The 22,787-nt window shown below is 38.4% G+C and overlaps 2 protein-coding genes across 7 annotated transcripts in view; both read right to left on the reverse strand.

Moving 5' to 3' along the window:
* LOC146487517 (caspase-3-like) overlaps positions 1–22,787 on the reverse strand; it is a 165,602-nt gene that overhangs the window by 94,192 nt on the left and 48,623 nt on the right. The gene's annotated exons all lie outside the window — the stretch shown is intronic.
* The window catches only part of LOC146487521 (uncharacterized), a 169,459-nt gene that overhangs the window by 26,352 nt on the left and 120,320 nt on the right, over positions 1–22,787 (reverse strand). For 2 of the 5 annotated variants that reach the window (XM_085084144.1, XM_085084137.1), the window contains exons 1-3: positions 8,729–8,772; positions 3,247–3,346; positions 540–609 (exon numbers count right to left, since the gene is read on the reverse strand). The exons of the other annotated variants lie outside the window; for them this stretch is intronic. In XM_085084144.1, coding sequence (XP_084940270.1) covers positions 540–561 — 22 coding nt within the window. In that variant the 5' untranslated portion in view covers positions 562–609; positions 3,247–3,346; positions 8,729–8,772. Of the gene's footprint in view, positions 1–539; positions 610–3,246; positions 3,347–8,728; positions 8,773–22,787 lie in introns of those variants that run through there. 5 annotated transcript variants of the gene reach the window in all.

The raw sequence follows: 22,787 nt of genomic DNA on the forward strand, positions 1-22,787 counted from the left end.
TTGCCCTTACTTTATCCTCCCAAGGAGTAAAACGCTAATATCCTAGTCATAAACTTTTAGTTTTTGTCAGATAGGAGTTTGCCCAACACGAAACCGCATGTGCCTCGATCATGGTCGCCGTGAAAACCCTTTATTGCGCACCGTTCAAACTACTGAAAGGAAAAACGTGATTCCCAAACAAAGCAAGGATGCCGGGACAGTGTTTAGTTTACAGTCTAAGATAAGTTGGGGCAACCAGCTGTTTGGTTGCCGGCAGGGTGGATGCTTTAAAGATAGCAAGTGATGTAAAGCCAACTACGTGATTATGAAGTTTGTTCCAGATTTTTGTACATCTTGGGGAAAAAGTGATTTTCTTAGCCTGCGAAGATGTTCAGTTGCAGTACTTTTCTTGCGAGTCTGTATGTGGTAGAGCCGAAGAGGCTTGTTACATCCGAAATTAAAAATTTGCTTTCATCGTGATGTGAACTCATAGAGTCCAAAGGCAATAATGTGTGAACGGGTTCAAAATATTTACAATAAACAATTCACTTTTTACATACCGTCAGTTTGGGAAGAGGCCATTGTGGTTATCAGTATTTTATTCCAGGTAATAAAATACTCAGTGACGCTCTGTAAAATAAATTATAAAACAATGTTTGATGTCAGACCAAGTTTAATTATAGTAACACGGTACAAAATTGCTTTGAATTATCTTAGTATAATTACTTCTTGGTATTCTTCTATTTTCCTGGTCTTCAGATGTTTGACCACAAAATCGATCATACTGTTACCCATTTTACCGTGGTTTCCATTGATACGCGACCTTGGAAATCGAAACTCAGAATAGAATTACCGTAAGCGTTTCGGGACTTAATTTTCAGTGCAAACCATTTTGAACAATGCCTTCAAAATTACTCAGCTAAATTGTAGATCCCAAAAAGGATTGGTGATGGAACGCGGGACAAAAATCCAAATGATAGAACCGTTGTAATTTAAAACCAACTCGGCTGAAAATCAAAACGTGAAATGTATTACAGCGAACACTGATGCGCTTATGCGCTAAAACAATAAGTTGTTCGAAAGCCGATTAACAATTAACCGAGGTTTTGATCTCGCTTACTAAAAATGTCTTTAAAAGCTAGTTTGAAGCTAGCGGTATAGAAAACTCTAAGTCAAGACTGAGCTAGGAACAAAAATTTTTGAAGAGTCTTCATTGGTTAGTAATTAAGCTCGAATCAAATTTCACGTTAACCCAGGTTTAGTTTATTCGGGCTTTGAACAACTGGGCCCTGGTGAATTGCCGGTCTGTCCAGAAAATATTATTATTACGGTAACTAAATTTGATAATAAAATTTTTATTGAGGAGAAAAAAGACATTGCAATATGTTCTGAATGTTTAACCTGCTTTTGGTATAACTCGCAGAGCTATATAATAACACTCAGTGTTCTTCAGTGCGAGGAATTAAACACAGAATTATATTTTTCGAATACGTTTGATGACAAAAGGAACTGTCTTAAAATTAACGCATAATGTGTTCGCAGTTTAATTGCCTTCACTTTATAAAAGTAAATTTGAATAATCGATGATGACTTCAAATGACCTTATTACCTATCTACAAGGTAACTTCTAAGACAAAACGGTCGCTTTCAATCTGACCCAAAATTGCAGTAACTATCATTACAACTATCCCGTAAGTTCTTGGTGGTAAAAAGCAATATAGTGCTTGTCAACGTCTCCTAAGAGTTCATGCCCATAAATCTAAAATATTCTACTTGAACTAGTCGCATTCAGTGTGCGCCGTAAAACATATACCACCATCGACATTCAAATCCTAGCAGTATGCAGGATGTTTATCACATAAACCTATTTAAATGGTCTAGCTCCAAAAGCTTTCAAACCGTTTTTCTTTTTTTTTTTTTTTTTTTTTTTTTTACAGTAGGTAAAGTATGATCACTCGGATGAGTGTAGTTCTGACTGGACTGCTGTTGGTGAAAAGCGTTTCAAGTAGCTAAAACAATCACAGACCAGCCCCGTTCGAGTCGAGTGGGTGTGCGCTGAGAGGAGTTAAAAAGGTAAAGTGTATATGACATAACTTTGTTATTTGCTTGATCAAATCTTGGTGTTACCTGGGTGTGATGTTTAAGAATAATCGAATTGATTAGCGCATTACAGTGGGAATGTTAATTAACTACAGTAATTTTAGATTATTAAAGAAATCAAAGGCTGCTGTGAGCTACCTCATGCATGGATGGATGAATATGTCAAGAAGGGGAGACTATGAAAGCCGAAAACTTATCGCGTTCTATAAAAATTACGATAGACCGGTTGTACAACACCGTACTCGCTCCTTATTGCGTTCGACGTAGGAGAACCCCATTCCTAATCTGTAGCCGGACGATTTGGCATTCCAGAAATTATTGCAAGGACACCAAAATGTCCTCCCCACTAGAATTTTGCAGGGGCATCGCTCGGTTCTTGGCCCGATCTTGGCTGGGAAACTATAGATGGACTTCTCACGGCTTTGCTTTCGCTCGTGCAAAGAGTCACGTTGTTCTCTCGTGAGTTTCAAAGAGTCACGTTTGTCTCTTCGTGCTTGACAAGCTGTTTCTGTGAATTTCAGTTCCCCGGGATTAGATATTAGGATTGCGCGTTCAACTAGCTGTTGCTGCGAGGTTATGTTTTTCAAACTATCAACCTTCGATAAAGAAGAGCCATGTTGTCGTGCTAAATCAGACAAACCAAGCACTGATATCGGAATAGCGATCGCACATGCATTAGCAGACTTCATGTCATACAATTCAAGTTCAAAGTTATTCATCAGACCATCTGAACATCGACGCAAGCCGGGGATAAGTAACAAAGCACAATACGGTAACAGCTTTGTCTTGGTATCAGTGAGTTTACGCTCTTTACGAGGTTTCAATAATAGACTCTTACGTTAGTATTAAATCAAAACTGAAATACAAAAATATTTCGTTACATTTCTTTCCATTTGTTGAACAATTCCAAAGAAATTGGACGAAACGTTTTTCCGATCACACAGTTCTTAATTAAAAAAGAAAAGTTCAAATATTCTGCTAAAAATATTCTAGTTTTGGGTAATGTACAGAAAAAAAGCCGCATAACAAAAATAAGAACAACAAATACTCAAGTTGAAACGAGCATGAAAGGTTGCACGATTTTGCCAAATTTGCTCAATTTAAGGTGTCGAACGCACTCTATAATCTATGATTACTGCTAGTAATAATGCAGTAAGGAGAGCTTACCCTGGAGGAAATTCATTTGTGTTTTTTTTCCTCGATCCACTTGGAAGACTGGGTTTAATGGCCTCACCATTGATAACCGTGTGATTTTTCAGTATAAAGCCTGTAATAAACAGAAGCATAATAATCCACCACATGTGCAGTAGAAAAAGACACTTAACAGAATTAGAATAGAGTAGAACAGTTAATATAGAAAAGCTTATAACCAGCGCTTTGCAATATTTGCCCCATTGAAGAGGCTGCGTCACTGCTGCTGATGGGGGGAGGGGGAACTTAACAAGATGGCTCCACCCTGGGGGACCAAACCCTCAAAAACCCTTTTTAGTATAAATCGTTCTATCACGAATGCTGTTCTCTTAATATTCGATATTGGCTACGCTACTCACAATCTATTATGTTGTAGATAGTGAGTACAGCGAGTAGCCTAACAGTGTGCGGTGACAATTAGATTATTCGCTCGATCTCTAAGCGGCGGGATCACGCGACAGAAATCTCGAGCTCATAATCTAATTGTTAAATAAGCCATTTTTGACAGAAGTGGTAACCCTTTCACAGACCTTCCATAGAAAATGGTATTCTTTTCACATACCTACTGTACCGACGGGTGGTTACGGATGGCTAACCATGATATGATGGAAATATATTGTCTAGCATTTGAAAAGGCTAACGTCCAAGAAGGGGACGAAGGCGGGGAGTTGAGGCAGAAATGTATAATAGTACATAAAACTTATACTAATAGTATAAGGTACACAGCGGAAAAAAAAAATAGAAATAAAAAGACACTCTGGTGCCCAATACACACAAGATCAAAAGCGCGGTAGACATCTTGTGCATGAAGAATGATATAAATCCCTCACTAATTTTAAAACATTAGCACTAAGATATGCACTGTGTTCCCGGATGCGAGATAAGCCTTAAAAATCGTCAAAATCATTAACTGAGGTTGCACGGTTTTTTAATTTAAGGTGACTGGCACTGGTGTCCTTTACTTTCCAGCATTCACACTTTGACGGATCGATACTACCACTCTTTATCAGTTGATGCAATAATTAATGGTAGCCACCTTTAATTTTTTTAAACTTTGCATAAAACTGTATCTTAACATGCTAATTACAGATCCATAATAACAAAAATGAGTGTCACCGGGCTTGTTTTTTAGTTATAACCGTGACTTAAAGGTAAATTTAAGGATGTTTTTAATTGGTCATACCGTTGCTTTGGTAACCTGTTCTGTCTAATGACCATAACTTGTTCGCAAATGTTAAACTGCCCATATCGGTATTTTTTTATTTTCTTATCTGAATCTAAACATCACCCTAAGGTCTTCAGTGAAAAAAATTTTCGATTTGCATAAAACGCGAATTTTTTATGAATTTTATAAGACGTTCAAATTTGCCGCCATTTTGGCCCACCATTCGCATTAGTCTTCTCTCGGTTTAGCAAGAGCTGTGACGTAGATTCAGGAACACGTGACTTCAGCCTTTCTCTGGATCTCACTGAAAACAAGTCGCGGTATTTCTGCACGTTTCTCGAAAATGCCGAAAAGATGTGTTGCAGCGAGATGTGGAAACATCAAAGACGAAGCGAATGGAATAAGCCTGCACAGGATTCCGTTCTTTGGCACCAAATGCCCGCAAAGACTGAGGAGGCGAAAGAAATGGATCGATTTTATGCTGGAGCGGAGGAAGATGTGGACGCGCGCCTGGAAAGACCTCGTCCTTGTGCTCGATGCACTTCAATGACGAGGATTTCACAAGGCTGATGAATTCAGGTTTAAACTTAAAACGTGAACTGAAGTAGGATGACATCGCGTTTGTGTTTATCCTTTAAAACAGCTTAGCGAAAGGAAGACGAAGACCAAGAGCCACCTTCGAACAGGAGCAGGGAAAAGCGAATGGTAAGCTTTCGATACTGAATATTCACACCCGCTTGTGACATTCTAAGCGTTGTAACCGTCTGAGGTTTATAGGTTGACCTCACTGTTAACTCAGTCGCAAGTTTTATAAAATATGGCGTAATTGTTTTGGTATTTATTCTCATAGATCGTGAGATCCGCGAAGTTTCGTTGAGACCAAGCTCTCAAAAAATACTAGCACAAATGCTACCACTGATGTAAATAGATCGATGCGAGAACAGTCGCACTCGGCGAACACAGAAAACATTGTAAACCACGATGTAGGTAAGGTAGATAAACTGCAGCAAGAATTTAACGAGCTCAAACAAATATTGTACACACATGTGTTGCAGAATTCTGCAAACAATAAAAATGTTGAAAAGTATAAAAGCGTTATCTCTGAAAACCTTACCACCACAACGGGGGTTCAAAATAAAAAAGGGCACAAAACAAATAACAAGCGCAAAGAGCGCAGAAAAAAATTGGCTAAAAAACGGATTGAGACACAAAGAGAAAAACACGAGAAATTCATGAAGAATTTTTCAAACAAACAACTTAGCCTGTTAGCGTTATTTCTAAAGGGCTCAAATTTGTCCCGACACCGGTGACAGACACGAATTACATTAGACGCCAAGACTTCGAACATTTCGCAAGACGTATGCGCCTAAAAGATACAATGGATTTCGTAAACTGTGGGACAGTGACAAAAAAGAAATTAACCTGTTCATTAGACAAGCTAACAACTTCCATCCCACAATTAAATTTACGGCCGAAATTTCAGAGAACGAGACAAGCTATTATTATCACAGTTCAACACGTGTCCTTCCTGTAGTTCCGCGAGAACAGTGTCGCTTCCAAATTGCCTTCGAGTTCCTTGCAGCAGTAGCACTCGCTGATATTTGCTAGCAGATCACGGCTACAGTTACCACAAGTACATCTACATGGAAAATAATTCGTTCGAATGTATGTGAGTACTTGGCCATAGTTTTGATGAGATTCAGACGAGAAAATAAAAAAAATTCCGTTATGGGCACTTTAAGGCGTTAGGGCATGTTTTTTGATACCATTTGTTCTATTAATCTGTCAAAGTCTAAGTGCTGCAAAGTGATTGAAACCGGTGCAAACCGCCTTACAATTTTTTAATCAGCAGAAATGTCTGAAAGAACTGCTGCAGGAAGTAACAGCGTCACCTGCTCAAAGCGAAAGGACCACCTGGATAAGAAGTCGTTTCTTCCAAAGCAAGTGTGTCATTGTGTCACTGTTTCCCGCAGAAATTGTGCATCCTTCCCCGCTGACTCTTCGTCACACAAAGTAAACATTTTGTTTGCCTAGGTGTGTGCCTTTTAGAAAAGGAAGCAGAGACAACGTTTCGAATACACGCCCCTCCGAAAATTAGCTTCCATCACCCTCGTGCGAGGGGCACTCAAGTGCGGATGTTTTGTTACTAGTTTTTTTTTTCCTAAGAGTCTGCTTTTGCATAATAGTCACAGTTAAATGTGCATGACTTTTCTACTACATTTAACAGTTTATCTGAGAAACTGACGCATGACTGAACGCAAAGGTCATGGGAAAAAACCCTACTTACTTGCGGCATTAAAATATGCATAAACGAAAACTAATTCACTCCAAGTTACTGAGAGTTATATGCTTTGCGGTTTCTCTACCGAGCGTAGTGTAGAGTATAGCAAAGCAACCTCTGCTCACAGGTGTGGTCATTAAATGCAGACCGGATCAACAGGTTTCAAAGAATAGGAAGTGATCCAAGGCGGGTTTAAAATAACTGAAATATCTTTTCAATTACAATATCTCGCCAACTCAGCATCACGACTTACTGAACTGAATAGTTACAAAACAACCGCCTTAAAAATTTATAATCAGCAGAAATGTCTGAAAGAACTACTACAGGAAGTAGCAGCATCACCTGCTCAAAGCAAGACGACCGACTGAATATAATGGAAGTCTTTCTTTTTTTTTTCTTTTTTTTTTTCTTAGGTGTGCGCATCGGGGAAAGGTGAGCAGAGAGACAACATTTCGAACTCGCCTGTGTGATGGGCACTTTTTCCAGAATCCAGTGCGGATGTTTTGTTACTAGTTTGTTTGTCGTTGTTGTCTTTTTTAATGAGAATACGGCTACTTTACAGTATTTCTATATTTTGAGGGCATACAGATTCTTAATCCACAGTTTGATGTACGTGTCTTTTCTATCGTATTTGATAATTCATCCGCTAAAATAACGCATGACTGAACGCAAAGGTAACGGGAAAAAACCCTCATTAATTGCAGCTTAAATTTGCATAAACGAAAACTAAAACTAATTTAGTCCAAGTAGCTAAAAGTTATATGATTTTCCTCAATAAGAATGTTTAGATGGCTTTGATTGAAGTGAAACAAACACATTATCGTGTTGCTTGCATTATCGTGTTGAGTTAGCGTGGACACGGTTTAAATATAGTCTTTTTTCTCTATCGTTAGTTATGATAACCAAAGATCAGTTCTTGTGACGAAAAGACCTAAATAAACTGCCATACATCCGGAATTAAGCATCGTGCCAATTTTATCTGTATGTTCGACTTCATTTAAGCTAAAACCCTTTACCGAGGAAACGATTCTTGTGTTTTACTGATACTCCTTCCACAAGAAGCGATGGTTTTCAAGCTAAAGCCAAATTCCAAACAACATACAACGTCGAGGTCAGCGATATTAATTCATTCTCAAGCATTCTCAAGCTAACACAACTTTACAATATCTCCTCTTAAACAACGCGGCCAGGAAAAAAAAAAGTAACATGAAGCAATAGCTAGTAAAGAAATCAACGGTCGCCCGTTTAAATATAAATCACACAAGTCCACTAAAAACCGATGTAGTTATCAATACAGACTTGATAAACAAGTTTGACGAGTTACCATTTCTCCTCTAAGTGCATCACGTTTCACAATTAAAAAAGTCAATTTTTCTTTCGTTAACCTGTCTTTCGATGGATTCTACACTCACGTCCTATTAGCCTTGCTATGTTGCTACTGTACGAGTGAAACAAACAGACACGTCTCCCATTTCTTCTGGGAGTACTAGCACCACACGTCCATGTAGCTTACAACCTTGATTCCTAACAGCACTAGAAGCACATTAGGCTTGGAAGATGTTTTCATTTTGCTTAATTCACACTGATGTGATTTAATTGACTACGCTTAATGGTTCACGTTTGGCACAACTTAGGGATTCGTCTCCGAATTTAATACCCCAAACAGGGGTCCAAACAACTTCCGCTAGCTCAGAACAACACAATATGCACCAGACTGAAAGGTTTACATTAAAAGCCGTTTAAGCATCGAAGCTAAGCGATCGCTGTCAAATGGTACCAATTAATTCTTAACGCTATAGATTAAAACTATATGGTGCATTAAAATTGATGGAAGGCGCAAAAATTTTAAAGAACAACATTAGTTTCGATTTCTGTGGTATTACAGTACTTATGATCACCGGATTTGCAAGTGAAACAATACAAAGCAATATAAAAGCTTGGGACTATTTCAGACTAAAAGTCGTTTGTCTGATAATTTGTAGTTTGAATAAAGATTTCGGTTCCCTACTTACCTGCTTCAGCTTCACAGCTTTTATGTTCATTCAACAGTGGAAGCTCCCATCTTCGACAATGTTCAGTATGCTTGGTGTGATCTGAGTGCGCCAGCAGTGTCGCGAACCTCACGGATTGCGGTAGTTTTTGTTGTCACGCAATCTTCTCGATAGCTATTTCTAGGAGAACCGTCGAGTAACGAACCGCCAAATGCCGAGTACAATTTATTCGTTTACTACGGTTTAAATAGGGCTATTCCAGAAAAAAAAGAAAGCGGTCCTGCCTACTACTCCCATACAGTTTGCGGGAGCGCCACAACCCTGTTATTATCCTTCTACCCGCGAAGCAGATAGATAGATAGCTTTATTAAAAAATCCATTGCTGCCCAGAAGCTGGATTACGGACTGTACAATATATAATACTAAAATACGAGAAAGGATAAAAAAAAACCTATTATAATTTAATAAATAAATAAATGAATAAATAAATAACAGTATAAGTACAAACAAACGAAAGAACAAAGCCTGGTACTACGTCATAAAATAAAAAAAAATAGCCGCGGATATACGATAAAGCCGTTAGGAAATAGCCGCGTTATGCATGATCAAACTATTCTCAAATTGTTCTACAAGTAGGTATGTTGAAAGCGCGCTTTCTCCTTAAAGCTACGGTACTAAGATTATGTGGGAGTAAAAGGCCATGTAATTTGTGGAGGCTGTTGTCCTTAATCTCATTGAATAGTCGCTCCGTCAGCCATTGGCGCCGTTGATGGAGGGTGGTAATGTTGCACTCTTTAAGAGCCTCTTGGTAGCCTACGTCTGGGAAAATAATTCTAAGTGCACGGCGCTGAATTTTCTCTAGCTCTTCAGAGAGATACTCTGGTAGACCATTGTGGAAAACTTGGCAAGCATATTCAGACACGGGCCGGGAAGCATATTCGGTGACTCTGAAGAAATATGCCCTACCCACAAATAACCAGAGTAAGATCATCGGAAACTACTGTATGGGTTTATTAAAGAAAATATCTTCAAAGTTCCTTATTCGGTAACAAAAGACACAAAGTTCCTTGATTTTGAATAATTTAAAACAATGCACTATATCCTTCCAACGAGGCTTCCTAATTCGCGCTGGTTTAACTGAAAATGAGATATGTCAATTATGACCAGCTGAATTTAACAAACGATATCCCACTTTTTCTTTGATTGTGACAAATCCAAAGCTTTCTGGGATATTTTTATGACATTTGTGGTATCACAACTGAATTCAATCAAGTTATATCTCTCCCTAAGGACGTTGTATTGTGTACGTTTTATGTGGGGGGGGGGGGGGGGGGGTGCTAACGAGGCCAAAGCGGACCAAAATACCAAAATGTATTTTTTATTGTCTGATCCGTTTATTTAGGAAAGTAGCAATACATGAGAAATTGTAACGGCAAAGTACACGGTAGGAACCGAATATTACATTTGCCGAATACAATTGTTTGAAGTAAGTTATTAAGGACTAATTTTACGATGTAAAATGATACATCAAAATACTGTGGAACTAATCCCTCAGAATTGTCCCGAGCTCCAGCTTCCCGTGGGTGTTAGGTGGCAAACAGATTTAGACCTCATCAAAAACAATTTTAACTTGATAATGAATGTGCATTAGTGTGAAGGACGACAGCCTTCCCTGACCCATGCATGCGCTGTTATATGTATGCAGCCGCCTTAAACAACTCGCACTTCTTTCGCATTCACAGCTCGTTGTAAGCGCATATCTTTAGGAGCGCACTGATATATTTGGAAAGAGATCATCATCGCACTCGTAAAGAGCTTTGGCTGCTGTATTTGGCCTGTCTTCCTTCGATTTTAAGAAGTATCTGAAAGAAATAAGAAACAACATGTACTGTTATCTCTCACTTACCCATTTGTGTAATTTGTTGTTGTAAGCCTTGATTTTCGTCACCTATTCGGTTGTTCACGTTTTGCCCTGGGTTTTCAACCGAATTAAGGAAGGATTCGGTAGCGATTATTGCGTCGCGATGGTACTTCATTTGCTCATGTCTTTTGCCTTTTCTTGAATCTTATGCCAGTTTATGAAAGCGCCCTTGTCTTTCCTGCAATGCATAGGTGTCATCAAAGAACAGTGTTCACAGAATACTCCATCTACTGAAGGGCTGTAGACCATCCACAAGTACTCACTGTGGTATAGTGACTGAAACCCTCTTCGGCACTAATGAAGAAATCGCTTTGGAAAGTTGTAGTTAATCGGTGGCACAAAATGACTTTTAATCAAGTGATACTTCTGACCAACTGGCAGCTTATTTGCGGAAAAACCAAACTTCTCAGAGGTCGTCGAAAACTTCCCGATGCCATTTATTTCTTGTTGCATCATTGGTTCTAAGTGATGCCGCGTTAGATTGTCATCAGTATTTTCAGGTACTGGAGCTTGCGAAGTCTCTACAATTTTATACATAACTGCAGAATTGTTAAGAAAGTACACATCGGCTTTTCATAGAATATTGACATGCATCAGGAAATGACGATAAGAGACCAAGAGAAACATAAAATTTATTTTCCCTCTTTGTGTCCCAAAAACTTTTATTTTGATGGTTTGTGATGCCTGTGGATTTCCAGAAGGCGCTGCTTTAGATTAACCCTTCCCCAGTCCCTCTCCGAATTGTTACTCTGTGTTCCCTCACTGGCTTTTTATTAAGCGATGTAAGTTTCTTTCATATTGAGGAACTCAGAGCATAATAATGGGATCAAGACTGGTGGACATCGCGAAAATAAGTGTGATTTACCTTCTATATCTCGCTGTAAAACTGTAGTTAACTGAGATAGATCTGAAGTCATGGTTTAAGCTGGGCTGTCGTCGCAGACTGCACTGTCATTGCCAGCGTCTGATGGCTCTTGACGGGGTACTTTACTGACCCATGTATCGAGAGACTGGCAAGATTTAGCTGCAGCCTTCCTCTTTCTATTTTCCTGTTCTCTCTTACCCATAACTTCATTATTCATTTAGATAAGCTCGGACATCTGCGCACTTATTGAAATGTTCTGAATGGCTCGGGCCACTAGAGTGCAGCTGGTTTTAGTATACCAGTGAATACATTACTGCTTTTTCCACTCTTTAGCTTTATTTAAATAGCACTGTTAAGTTTTAAACTTCATTTTTTACGGACCAAACTCCTTAACTTGGATATTGAATATCAAAATGCGGCGCTTTGGGGCCTGTGGGAGGGGGGGGGGGGGGTGCGAACGCACCCCGTGCACCCCCACTGGTTACAGGCCTATAAATACCAGTAATAAACTGTGTTTGCAAGGACCACCGCGGCAAAATAAAAGTACCAGATCCTGTAGTGAAGGATCTAATAAGCAAAAAAATTGTAAAGCAAATAATCTAAAAAAAAGAGCAAGGCTGATTTCATAATCAGGGAATTATATTTTCCAATATTTCGAGAGGCACGGCTTTTCTTCTTCAGGGTATGTTTGAGACTGACCCTGTGGCAAGATGTGATACAATTAAACAGTTACAATAGATACCTGAAAAAAATAGGCTAAAGTTACATAAACAAAAACGTGTAGATTTGAAATTTGAAAATACAATTGGTAAACCGGTATAAGCAAAATAGCTAACGTTACAACGTAACGTCACAATGAGTTTATTTAATGAACTTAGGAAGATGAAAGACGGAAAAAATGTTCATGTCTTACCTCTCTTATTAAGACCTAAGGGTTCAATAGTTTGACCTCTGTCGATGAGGTATGCCTCTCTAGCTTTGCGCACACTGTCACGATTAGATTTGATGAGTTCGAGAGGAATAAGTAGCATGTCAGAAGCGTTCTGAAGAAAATGCTCTGAAACTGTGATGGGTTTGGAACTGTTTGTTTGTTTGTTTGTTTGTCAACTGGTCTACGGTGTTCGTTAAAACGGTCAAGTCGTCGTTTTGTTTGTCCTATGTATTGTTTGTGGCAGCGGTTGCAGTGTACCATGGGAATAACGTTTTTAGAGTTACAGTTTATATATGATGAGTAATATGCCCAGTTTCGCCTGTAGAATGAAATGTGTAACTGGTACGTCCGTCTGTTATGTAGTTGCAAGTTAAACAGTTGTCTCCATCCACATCGAAAAGATCCATGGGGTGGGTTGTTTTGTGTGGGATTACGTAGTTTGACGCTAATTAGTAAATCACTAAGGTTGTTGGTCCGTCGGAAGGGCAATAAGAGGTGTGGCTTTGAAGACGTTGGTCCAGCGGGGAGATGAAGATAGGATGTTGAAGTGTTTGTGACGAATGGATGATACAGAACGAAGTGCTGGATATTGTAGTTAGCACTCAGGATGTCGAACCCTGGGCCGAAACACTAAGTAAATATAATGTAAATATATGAAACATATATTTTGAACTGCGGATGAAAGATCAAATAGGCGAAAGATCCTCGCAGTTACTGCGCAACTTAAGCAGTTGCGAAAAGAAAGCCTGAAAAAAATTCAGGCCTAAACGGGATTCGAACCCATGACCTCTACGATGCCGGTGCAGTGCTCTACCAACTGAGCTATCAAGCCAACTGGGAGCTGGTCATATTGTGAGAACTCACGATAAACTTAACTTAACTTAACCTGACATATTTTGACTGTATATATACATGTCGCGTTTTGAATTTCTTTCTTACTGTAATATTACCGTAATTCTTATCGCCAAAGGTAATAAATAAAGGTATTATTAGTATTATTATATTATTACAGTTGAACCTCTCCACAACGGCCACCTTGGGGACAGAAAAAAGTGGCCATTGTGGAGAGGTGGCCGTTATGGGCAGGTAGGAGTGTATTGTGACACCTTTTTCTCGGGAAGTATAACATGTTTATTGTGCCAAGTTCATGCTTACTGTAGGCTATAATATAACAATAGAGTTGATGTTCGCGGGCGTAAATATGTTTTTGGCCCGACTCAGGCTCATTTTAGCCCGAGCCGAAGGCGAGGGCTAAAAATGAGTTCTGAGAAGGGCCAAAAAAACATTTACGCCCAAGAACGTCAACTCTATTACTATTAATATATATTTAGCCAAGCCTAAAAGCGGAGCTCCAATTTTTTTGCTAGCATTTATAGAAATCTCGGCTTATCGTATGGACGTAGTTCCTCATCGATCCTTTCTAAAGTTATATATATTTTTAATGCATATGCAGCAAACTCCCCATCAACAATGTAATACCAGGAGCCCATGATCATCGGCTCCTGATTTGTTGTAACAGAGGGCATTTTTTCTTAATTTTCCTTTCACCGAGCAAGGGTTGGTGATTGGTTGATCTTTGCGCTTGTACCCCAATCTCGTCCTCTGAGAGCCCACGCGCGTTTTTGAATGGGAATGAGATTCCTGGAACCAGGTTTGTGAGCCCGCGAGAATGGGCACTCCCACCAAACCCACGTTTTCGCAAAAGGCACTGGGCTCTGAAATCTGGTTCCAGTCCTTGTTATCTATAGCTAGTCTCCTTCGCAGCCGTTATTAGGGTCGTCACTCAACGATCCTCCCCACAGAGCGTAGCGTGACGACACTAATAACGGCTGCGAAGGAGACTATGTTATCTAAGGTCTTCCGATTCCTGATCCTAGACTCCTAGTACCCAGATCAATCATTTAAGGCGGGGGTACACCCGAATTTGAGTGAAATTTGAAGAGGTTTTAAGAATGGATAGAAGAAAGAAAATGATTTTTGGAACACTAACAGACAGTTGATACCCACGTAAGAGCACCCCGGGTTTTTAGTAGACTAACTTGGTATCCGTCTATTAATTATTAACCACAAATTCTAATTTTAAAACTTCACTAAATCTTCATTATTTCTTATTTCTCTTAATTTTACTACTCTTTTGAGAAAAACTATCTCCTGCCAAATATACCTAAAAATCACCCAAAAATTTACAAAACACCCCAAAACATTGATTTGTGTAATGAGCATAGGGTTTTTGTACTGCTTGAAACGCGAACGAGATATTTCCGTTGAACCGATTTTAAGCGGCGTAAAAACGGCTTTCAGGTGTACCCCCGCCTTAAAAAAATGGCGGTAATCTCGTTCTTCGAGCCCGCATTACCTTTATCCAGCGGAACGGGCGCTGGATATGGTAGGTACTTCATATATGGTAATTATTAATAATTACCATATATGAAGTACCTACCTGAGAACGAGCGAAGAGGCGAATTTTAGTTGTCTCTACTTCGTTCTAGAGATTTGGGTAAAACAGGATAAAAATAGCAGTGTTCAGATAACTTCCTGTATTAGGATGGTGGATAAAAAAAGAAAGGATCTTTTTAATTTTTGCATAAGTTTTCAGGTTTGGAAGCGATCGAATTTTTCCTACGCCTCGTCTTATTTTTCCTGCGCGACTGTGTGGAAATGTTCCCCTTTAACAGCAGAACTTTTAGTGTGATAAATGTCAAAACTAGAAGGGGTTTTGTTGTGTCGGTGGAAGGCGAAAGGTCCGACAGCCCTGTCAATTAAGGAGGTAAGATAACTTCAAATATTTATGTATGCATACACACCTTTAAACTGTTTGAAGTTTTTTTTTTTCTGACGAGGGAGCAATTTTCTAAAAGAAATCTTTACTCGAGATATTATTAAAAGTGGAAGCTAATACGGACAATAGTAGGCCAGTGTTGTTATATCAACTCCTGTGGTCTACTAATACTAGGAGATCGTTGCAAACTAGTACACCGTGGAACAATTGAAAAACGAGTCCTTACAAGTTATAGGGATTTACAAAATATTTAAAATTTCATCTTTTTCTCGTCAAATTGAGTGATTTTTTTTATGTTTAGGTTCTGTTTGAGGGAGATGCACATTGGAGATGTTTGCTTACAGGAGAGATATTTCTTCAAGTCAAATTAGCTTTGTGCCATTTTTATATTTTCTAACTGCACTTGTAGCTGATTAATTCAATAAATAATAGATTGAAAAGCTCATTGATAGCTAGGTTGATAGCTATTCTTGAACACTTAAAGTTGTTTATTTTGGTTTTTGGATAAACTCAAACTAAGTGCTCAGTTCCATGCAACTGATATTGATTTACAAGAGAGTCAAGATGTCTTTCTTGCTCATAACTTAATCTAAGAATGCAGTATATAATTTTTCCCATTTGTTTCGGTAGGGATAGGAAAACATGAACCTTTCATAACTTCCTGTCAATCGCATTAGTTCCTTTGTTTTGAGAGTGCAAAGTGATACTGTTTTGTTCAGAGAAACCATTGCAGTAATTGGCTGCCTCTTATTCTTGATATTGTAAAGTCAAAACAACAATTACTTGTGAATACATTTAGCTACTTTGTATGTATCGAAACTAGTAATTATCAAAACTGGATCAGAGAGTACGTTTGATGACCTTGATCCTAGCGTAGGTTCTCTCCTTTGCCAATTTGGTGATGATGTCATCTGCCCCTGCAAAAATTTATGTACTGGGGGTGCCAGATATACTTCCCAATATCCTTTCATTCATGCAATCAACTTTGGTTCTCCCATACAATCTCAACTCCAATCTGTGAAAGGAGTGCGTTCTTTCTATGTTGAATGCAATAAATGTCATAAGTCTAATTATTCAACAGAAAAAAAAAATTTCAGTCCCTAGTCATTTGTACCTGGTTTTAAATTAAGTTAGTAAATTGTTTGACATAGAATCAAATAACAATTGTGTACAAATCCTCAACTGTCCCTGTCAAAATCTTTACCAAAAAAAATCCATCCGGCAGTTATGGGAGCAGTTTTTCTACACTTTGCTACATGAGAGTTAACTTGGAGTAAAGTTGGAAATAACACAACAATTAAGGGATAATGAAATTTTGTGCTGTGCAGTACTGACTATACAACTGAGAAATCAGAGAATTATCCTTGGAGTGTAAATTTCTGTTTGGGAAGGAAACCACTTAAATTTTGCATTACCCTAGTGAAGAGATTAATCTTGGTCCATCAGTCATCAACAAAATCCTGGGGTCATAGGTTTTAATCCTGCCAAGGTCAAAGAGTTTTTCTTTACCTTTCATGGACCACATTTCCTAACTGAGGTAACACTGAAAAGAAAACTAAGCAGTTTCCTTCCACCACAAAAATTTGCACTGCAGGTTTTATTCTCTGGTTTCTCAATTAAGGAACAGGCCTTGCTCCAACTCATTGACCTTTTGTCCTTACAAGGAAAATCCCAATTTAAGAAGTCATTAGACTGCTAAACACTACACTCCTGCAGCCTCATCACTCCAGTTTATGGATAGCACCTCATTTGAGAAGTCCCATTCATTTTTACTCAGCAAAACACCAACCATGTATCATTAATTTTAATAAGCAGTTTCTAAAAAATATTCCTTACTTTAATTTTCATCATCCTGTTTTTCCGAGAGAAAAAAATAGAAGGAACAAGAGTGCCTAAAGAGGGCTGATGTATAGCAATAGTCCTCTTCTGAATTCACAAAATGATGTACAACATTATACTTTGCTTGAAATATTGCAAATTAAAAGCATTTTATCACTTTTTTCTCCAAAACAATCAGTGGATTAAACTATTTCTATATAAATAAAGATTTTACATAAACCCTGTACAGAATGGAAAAGGAAAATAATATTATTTAGTGTTTTTCCTTATGTTACTGAAAAAGTTATACCAGACTAAGGTGTATAAAACGTGTAAAAGGTGTAGAAAACTGTAGCACTGGTTACTGATGTCACAAAACCCATGAAAAGTAACAGTTATTATTGGATAATCAAAACAAAGTAAAAGAAAACAATTTACTTGGCATATTAACATTTTCATAATAATGTTATGTTGTTATGTGGCAATCACTGCAGTGGAAGTACCAATTTTTTTTAACTTCCCAGGGAAAAGAAATTTTGTTCAAAAAATAGGAGGCAAAAAACTGACTGAAGCAAATCCAAGAGAATTAACAACTATTTGTTCAAAGAATTGGGAGTGCTGAAAAACATTGAGAGTTCAAATAACCGAGATTGCACTGTAAAAATAAATAACTGTACATATTTCATAACTCATTACCCACTACCAAGTTTTAAATTTTTCTTTCAATTAAAAGAGATCAGGCGGATAAGAAGTTTCACCTTTTGTCTGTTAAATCACAGTTATCAAAAGGGTCTGGTTGCATTAAACATGGCCTGAATATCAGTCTCTAATCTCTCTAGATGATTGGTGAGAGATGGGAAACAGCTGATATTCAGGCTTTGTAAAAAATATATATATAACTAAAGGTAAGGCGAGGTTTTGTCTTACAGTGCAACAAACTCAACCGGGGCCACCGATAAGACCGACACTTTGAAATTTAAAGAAATGTTCTCGTTTTTGATTGGTTTACCAACTACCAAAGCCAGACTCCTTTGTTGTGAACATGACCTGTGATTGGCTGATCAATGTTGGGTGGCCCCAGTTGAGTTCGTTGCACTGTAAAGTATACAGGGAATGCCCCTTGTTCAGCATATTTCTGTAGCCTCTATCAATTCAATAGTTATAAGAATGATTGAGTGACAGTGCTGACTGTTGCTTATAAACACAGCTATTGTAGGCCCAGACATCCAGTGGCCAATCTCTGTTGTACACAACATGCTAGAGCAATAGCCCTACATCAGGCCAACTAATTAAAATCTTTACTGCTGAAGAAAAATTTTATATGCTCAGCGAGTGCCCATTCAATTTGGCTCCTGCCATCACATCAACATTTATCAAAAGGTAAAAAATTTAATACACAACTGGATCTATCCCTTGATGGGAAAAGTGCACAGTCAGAAACTTTCACACAAGAATGGATAATTTACAAGTTTATGAATTGCCTCAACAAGAACTTCCATTAACAAAGTGATTCATGAGCCATACTGTGTTTTCATCACATCTGTCATGATCTGTGATGATAAATAAAAAGCTTACAACTGAACATCAATTATTTTTTGCTGCAGCTATTAAAACACAAGATCTCAACCCACTAGTAAAGGTTACACCCTCTGTGCATGGCTTTTTTGCCCAGGAAGTGGCAAATCTTAAAACACTCCTGAGTTAAGGTTCATTATTTATACAGATGGGGGCCTATAACGATTTTTAAATTTTTCCCTAAGTTCACGTTTTGGATAATGCTATTGTTTGATGAGGTCAGGTTCTGAGATGCTGAATTGTCCAGAATTTGCAAGTCTGATTACCGCATCAGGATTCATCGAGCACACGAAAGCAGTGGCTGGGGGAAAGCTGGCTGGAAAGGACTTATCCTGCAGTTCAGTGGCTGAGATGCCATTTCTGATGGCAGTTCTAGATCTATAAAATGGAATGTTTTCAGATTTCATGACAAATCAGACAAAGAAATTTAGAAGACGACTGTGATTAGCTCACTATGAAATTACGAAGATAAAGAATGGAAAGAAATGAACAAAGTTATCAAGGTCTAAGCACTTTTCTTTTCTGTTTAGGGCTAAGCACTGATTATACAGACGGTTAGCTTTAATTTGTTGTTATGGCAGCCACTGCATTAAAGGACTTCCATAGATTCTGCTACGTTCGGTATTTTGCAAAATACCCCTGACGCTTGAAAATTAAACCTTAACTCTACTCGGCCTCATGCAAATAAAAATACTATCTGCTATACAACAAGGTACATTAAGGTAGTAGGGTATCTTCTTGAAACCCAAAAACCCATTTCAGCAGAACTGACATTCTAAGCTACATGGATGTGAGTGGGGGGTACAAAAAAAATATCAAAATGTTATGTACACTGTAGGTAAATATTCAGGACGGGATTGGCTATTTATCGAGTTTTGATAGTTTTCTTCACGTTCAAAGTATTTTTTTTTTTGTTGTTATTATTCTTTCTAGTTTTAAAGATGATCGAGGCGAACTGTCACTGTCTTAGGCAAATGTTGTTTATCAACAAAAAGCCGTACATAAACCTAAGAGAAAAAGGCTACAATAACCATGAAACAGACTTAAAATATACATGTATCCTGGAGTAATAAATGGAAAAAAAAACTGTGATAATTCATAACAATCACAGCAGAGATAAACTAAACGACGATCTTCAAAAATTTGTACAAACAAGCGAACAAATTTTGCGTACGCTTGATGTTATGATGAAAATGAGGTCACACTATTGACTAATTTTACATTCGCTTTCAACGTTTTTTGAAAAGAAATATCCTATCCTTTAAAGTATTTGTGTTTGTTCTCTGTGAAGATTGTCAGAAATAAATGCAAAAATTAGAAATATATGCGAGAAAAACTTGTCAGTACTTAGCTTATGCTAGCTAAGTCGATAAAAAAGACTGTTACTAGACGTCTGTTTCACTGACTAAAAATTATACCTGCATGAGAACCAAATTTCCTTACATGAAGCAAAAAGGAATGAGATTAGAAAATAAACCTCCAAGGGAAATAACGAACATGGACCGAAAAAATGAGCTCGAGAGACTTTTCTGAAGTTAGCAGTAGCTTAAGTTAAACAAGTTGCAGTGTAAACACTGCAAAAAAATATCTTGCAAAAGTCAGCAAAGTTTTGTCAACAAAATCAAATATAAGACTTAAGCTTAAATATACTCGCCTCTTTGGAAATAACCAGTCCTTTTATTCCATTGCTGATTTTTTCGTTCGTTTTACAACGTTAAGTGAGCAAAAAGTTTCACTTCAAGAGGAAAAATCCAACGTTTCTTCGCGGATCGATCAGAGTAAAATGATTTCTGTTTCAGATCCGCTGTTTATAATGTGCCGCCTCTAAAAGAGTCCTTTTCCGCCGCTATTCGCCTTGCTTTTTTCCCGCTGTTGGAAGGCAAAATTGGACCAGATTAGAAAATAAAATGCCAAGGGACCGAAATAATGAACAGGAACCGAAAAAAATGAGCTCAAAGGACTACTCTGAACTTAGCAGTATTAACTGCGTGTCAACACTGCAAGAAATCAATTTATTGCAAAACAGCCGCAAACCAGCAAAGTTTTGTCTACAAAATCACATGAATATACATGTACTTGCCTCTTCTGAGAATAACCAGTCCTTTTATTCCATTGCTGATTTTTTCGTTCGTTTTACAGCGTTAAGTGAGCGAAACGTTTCACTTCAAGAGGAAAAATCCAACGTCTCGTTGCGCCGGTCGGAATAAAATGCTTCACTTCAAGATCGGAGACGCTAAAAGCCGGAACGGTGGAAGGGCGGAATGGTGGAAAACCACTCCAAATCCTAACACCTGGAACGTTGGAAATCACCCCAAATAAACTATAACCTTGACCCTAACCCTCACCCGTTCCGTGTTCTAGGATTTGGGGTGATTTTCTGCCTTTCCACCGTTCCACTTTCTAGGGTCTTCCCTTCAAGACTCTCGGCGCCTGCTGGTTATGATCAATGCCCCAATCATGTAAATTCCCGCCACGAGTCGTCTTACTCTTTCTCCCGCTGCTGGAAGGTAAAATTTGGAGGAGATTAGGAAATAAAACTCCAAGGGAAATAATGAACATGGACCGAAAAAAATGAGCTCAAAAGACTGCTCTGATTTTAGCAATATTAAGCTTAAGTTTAAATTAAACGGCGTGTCAACACTGCAAGAAAACAAGATCGTGTACGATAGCAAACCAGCAACGTTTTGTCAACAAAATCACATGAATATGCTCACCTCTTCTCAGAATAACCAGTCCTTTTATTCCATTTCCAACCTTTTTTAGTTCCTTTTACAACGTTAAGTGAGCGAAACGTTTTACTTCAAGAGGAAAAATCCAACGTTTTGTCGCGCCGGATCGGAGTAAAATGATTTCACTTCAAGATTCTGATGATGTGCCGGCCAATTTGTTTCTCTCGCCGCTAGTCGTATTGCTCTTTCTCCCTCCGTTGGTCACAAAAATTGACTTTGTATTGTGTCAAAATTATCATTATTATTATTTTTTCTAAAACGCAGTTGGTGATGCAACTTCCCGCCGTAAAAAAGCGGGCTGCAGCACAGGGTTTAAGTGTCTCATTAAAGGTGGCATACATGGAGTTGCGAACGTATGTACGGTCGGTCGGTCGGTCGGTCGGACGGAAATGACGTCATAACCAAACCAAAGTTTTTCGCACTGATGGGTTTACCAAAATCTCTTAGCTATGGGGCTCCGCTCGCGCGCGCCTTGGGGCGCGCGCGGGAGCTCCGCTATAATAATTTCAGAGGGCATTCAGAAAAGAAATCAAAGACAGGCGTTTATTTTACAGTTGTTTCATTGTTCAAAACTATTCATTGTCGCATAAGCTTTAAACTTCAACAGAACACCGCAAAATTTGTCGAGAGAATATTGCTTCTAAGTTTTCAAAGGGAAAATAACAGAATTTTGTGAGCAGCGAAGACATGGTCACTTGCAAGTGTTAAAATTAATTGTGCAAATGCTAAACTGAGCAGGTTTCGCTCGACGAAGACAAACTGTTTACCTTCACCTCGCCGCCGGCCATGGAGCTACTACAGGCATTATTTCCACCATCGTACACCAGTTTCTGTAAGTCCTTTTCTCTAGCTAGCTGAAACTACTGGGAATTTGCTTTTTCGTTAGGTTTTTCAGCCATTTTGTAGCTCAAAACAATTTTTTTGCAGATGGCAGCGCTTCCAGTCAAACAAGCAAGAAATCGGCGCGAACAGTTGAATGGTTTCCAGTTCTGATCGGCTGGCTACGTTATGTTCTTGTTTCTCATTGGCTTAAAGCAGCGGGCTAAAATATATTTTAGCCCGCTGAATTTTCCATTTTAGCCCGCAAAATACGCCGCAATGCCCGATGAAATTATTATAATGGTAATCCAATCTTAATGTATATAGATAAAATACACAATAAAATGAAATAATGTTTTAAATCAAAATGTTAAGAATACGAAACGAGCAAGTTTCGCAACATTCACTGTAAGTATTGGAGACAATTTATGCTTACTGCAGCATACAATTGGACACAATCAAAATACGTATATCATTAAAATGCATACAATGGTATCAAGTTGCTTGTCAAATGTTTGTGCGACTTGCACTGATGCCGCGAACAAGATGTCCCTTCAACCAACTCGAAAATAAAAATACGAATAAAAACAAACAAATTAGACTGCCAGTACGGTCGATAATGTTGTCAATTTTTGTTTTCCTC

The sequence above is a fragment of the Pavona decussata genome, unplaced genomic scaffold (assembly GCF_977016875.1).
Source record: "Pavona decussata unplaced genomic scaffold, jaPavDecu1.1 SCAFFOLD_15, whole genome shotgun sequence".
NCBI lineage: Eukaryota > Metazoa > Cnidaria > Anthozoa > Scleractinia > Agariciidae > Pavona > Pavona decussata.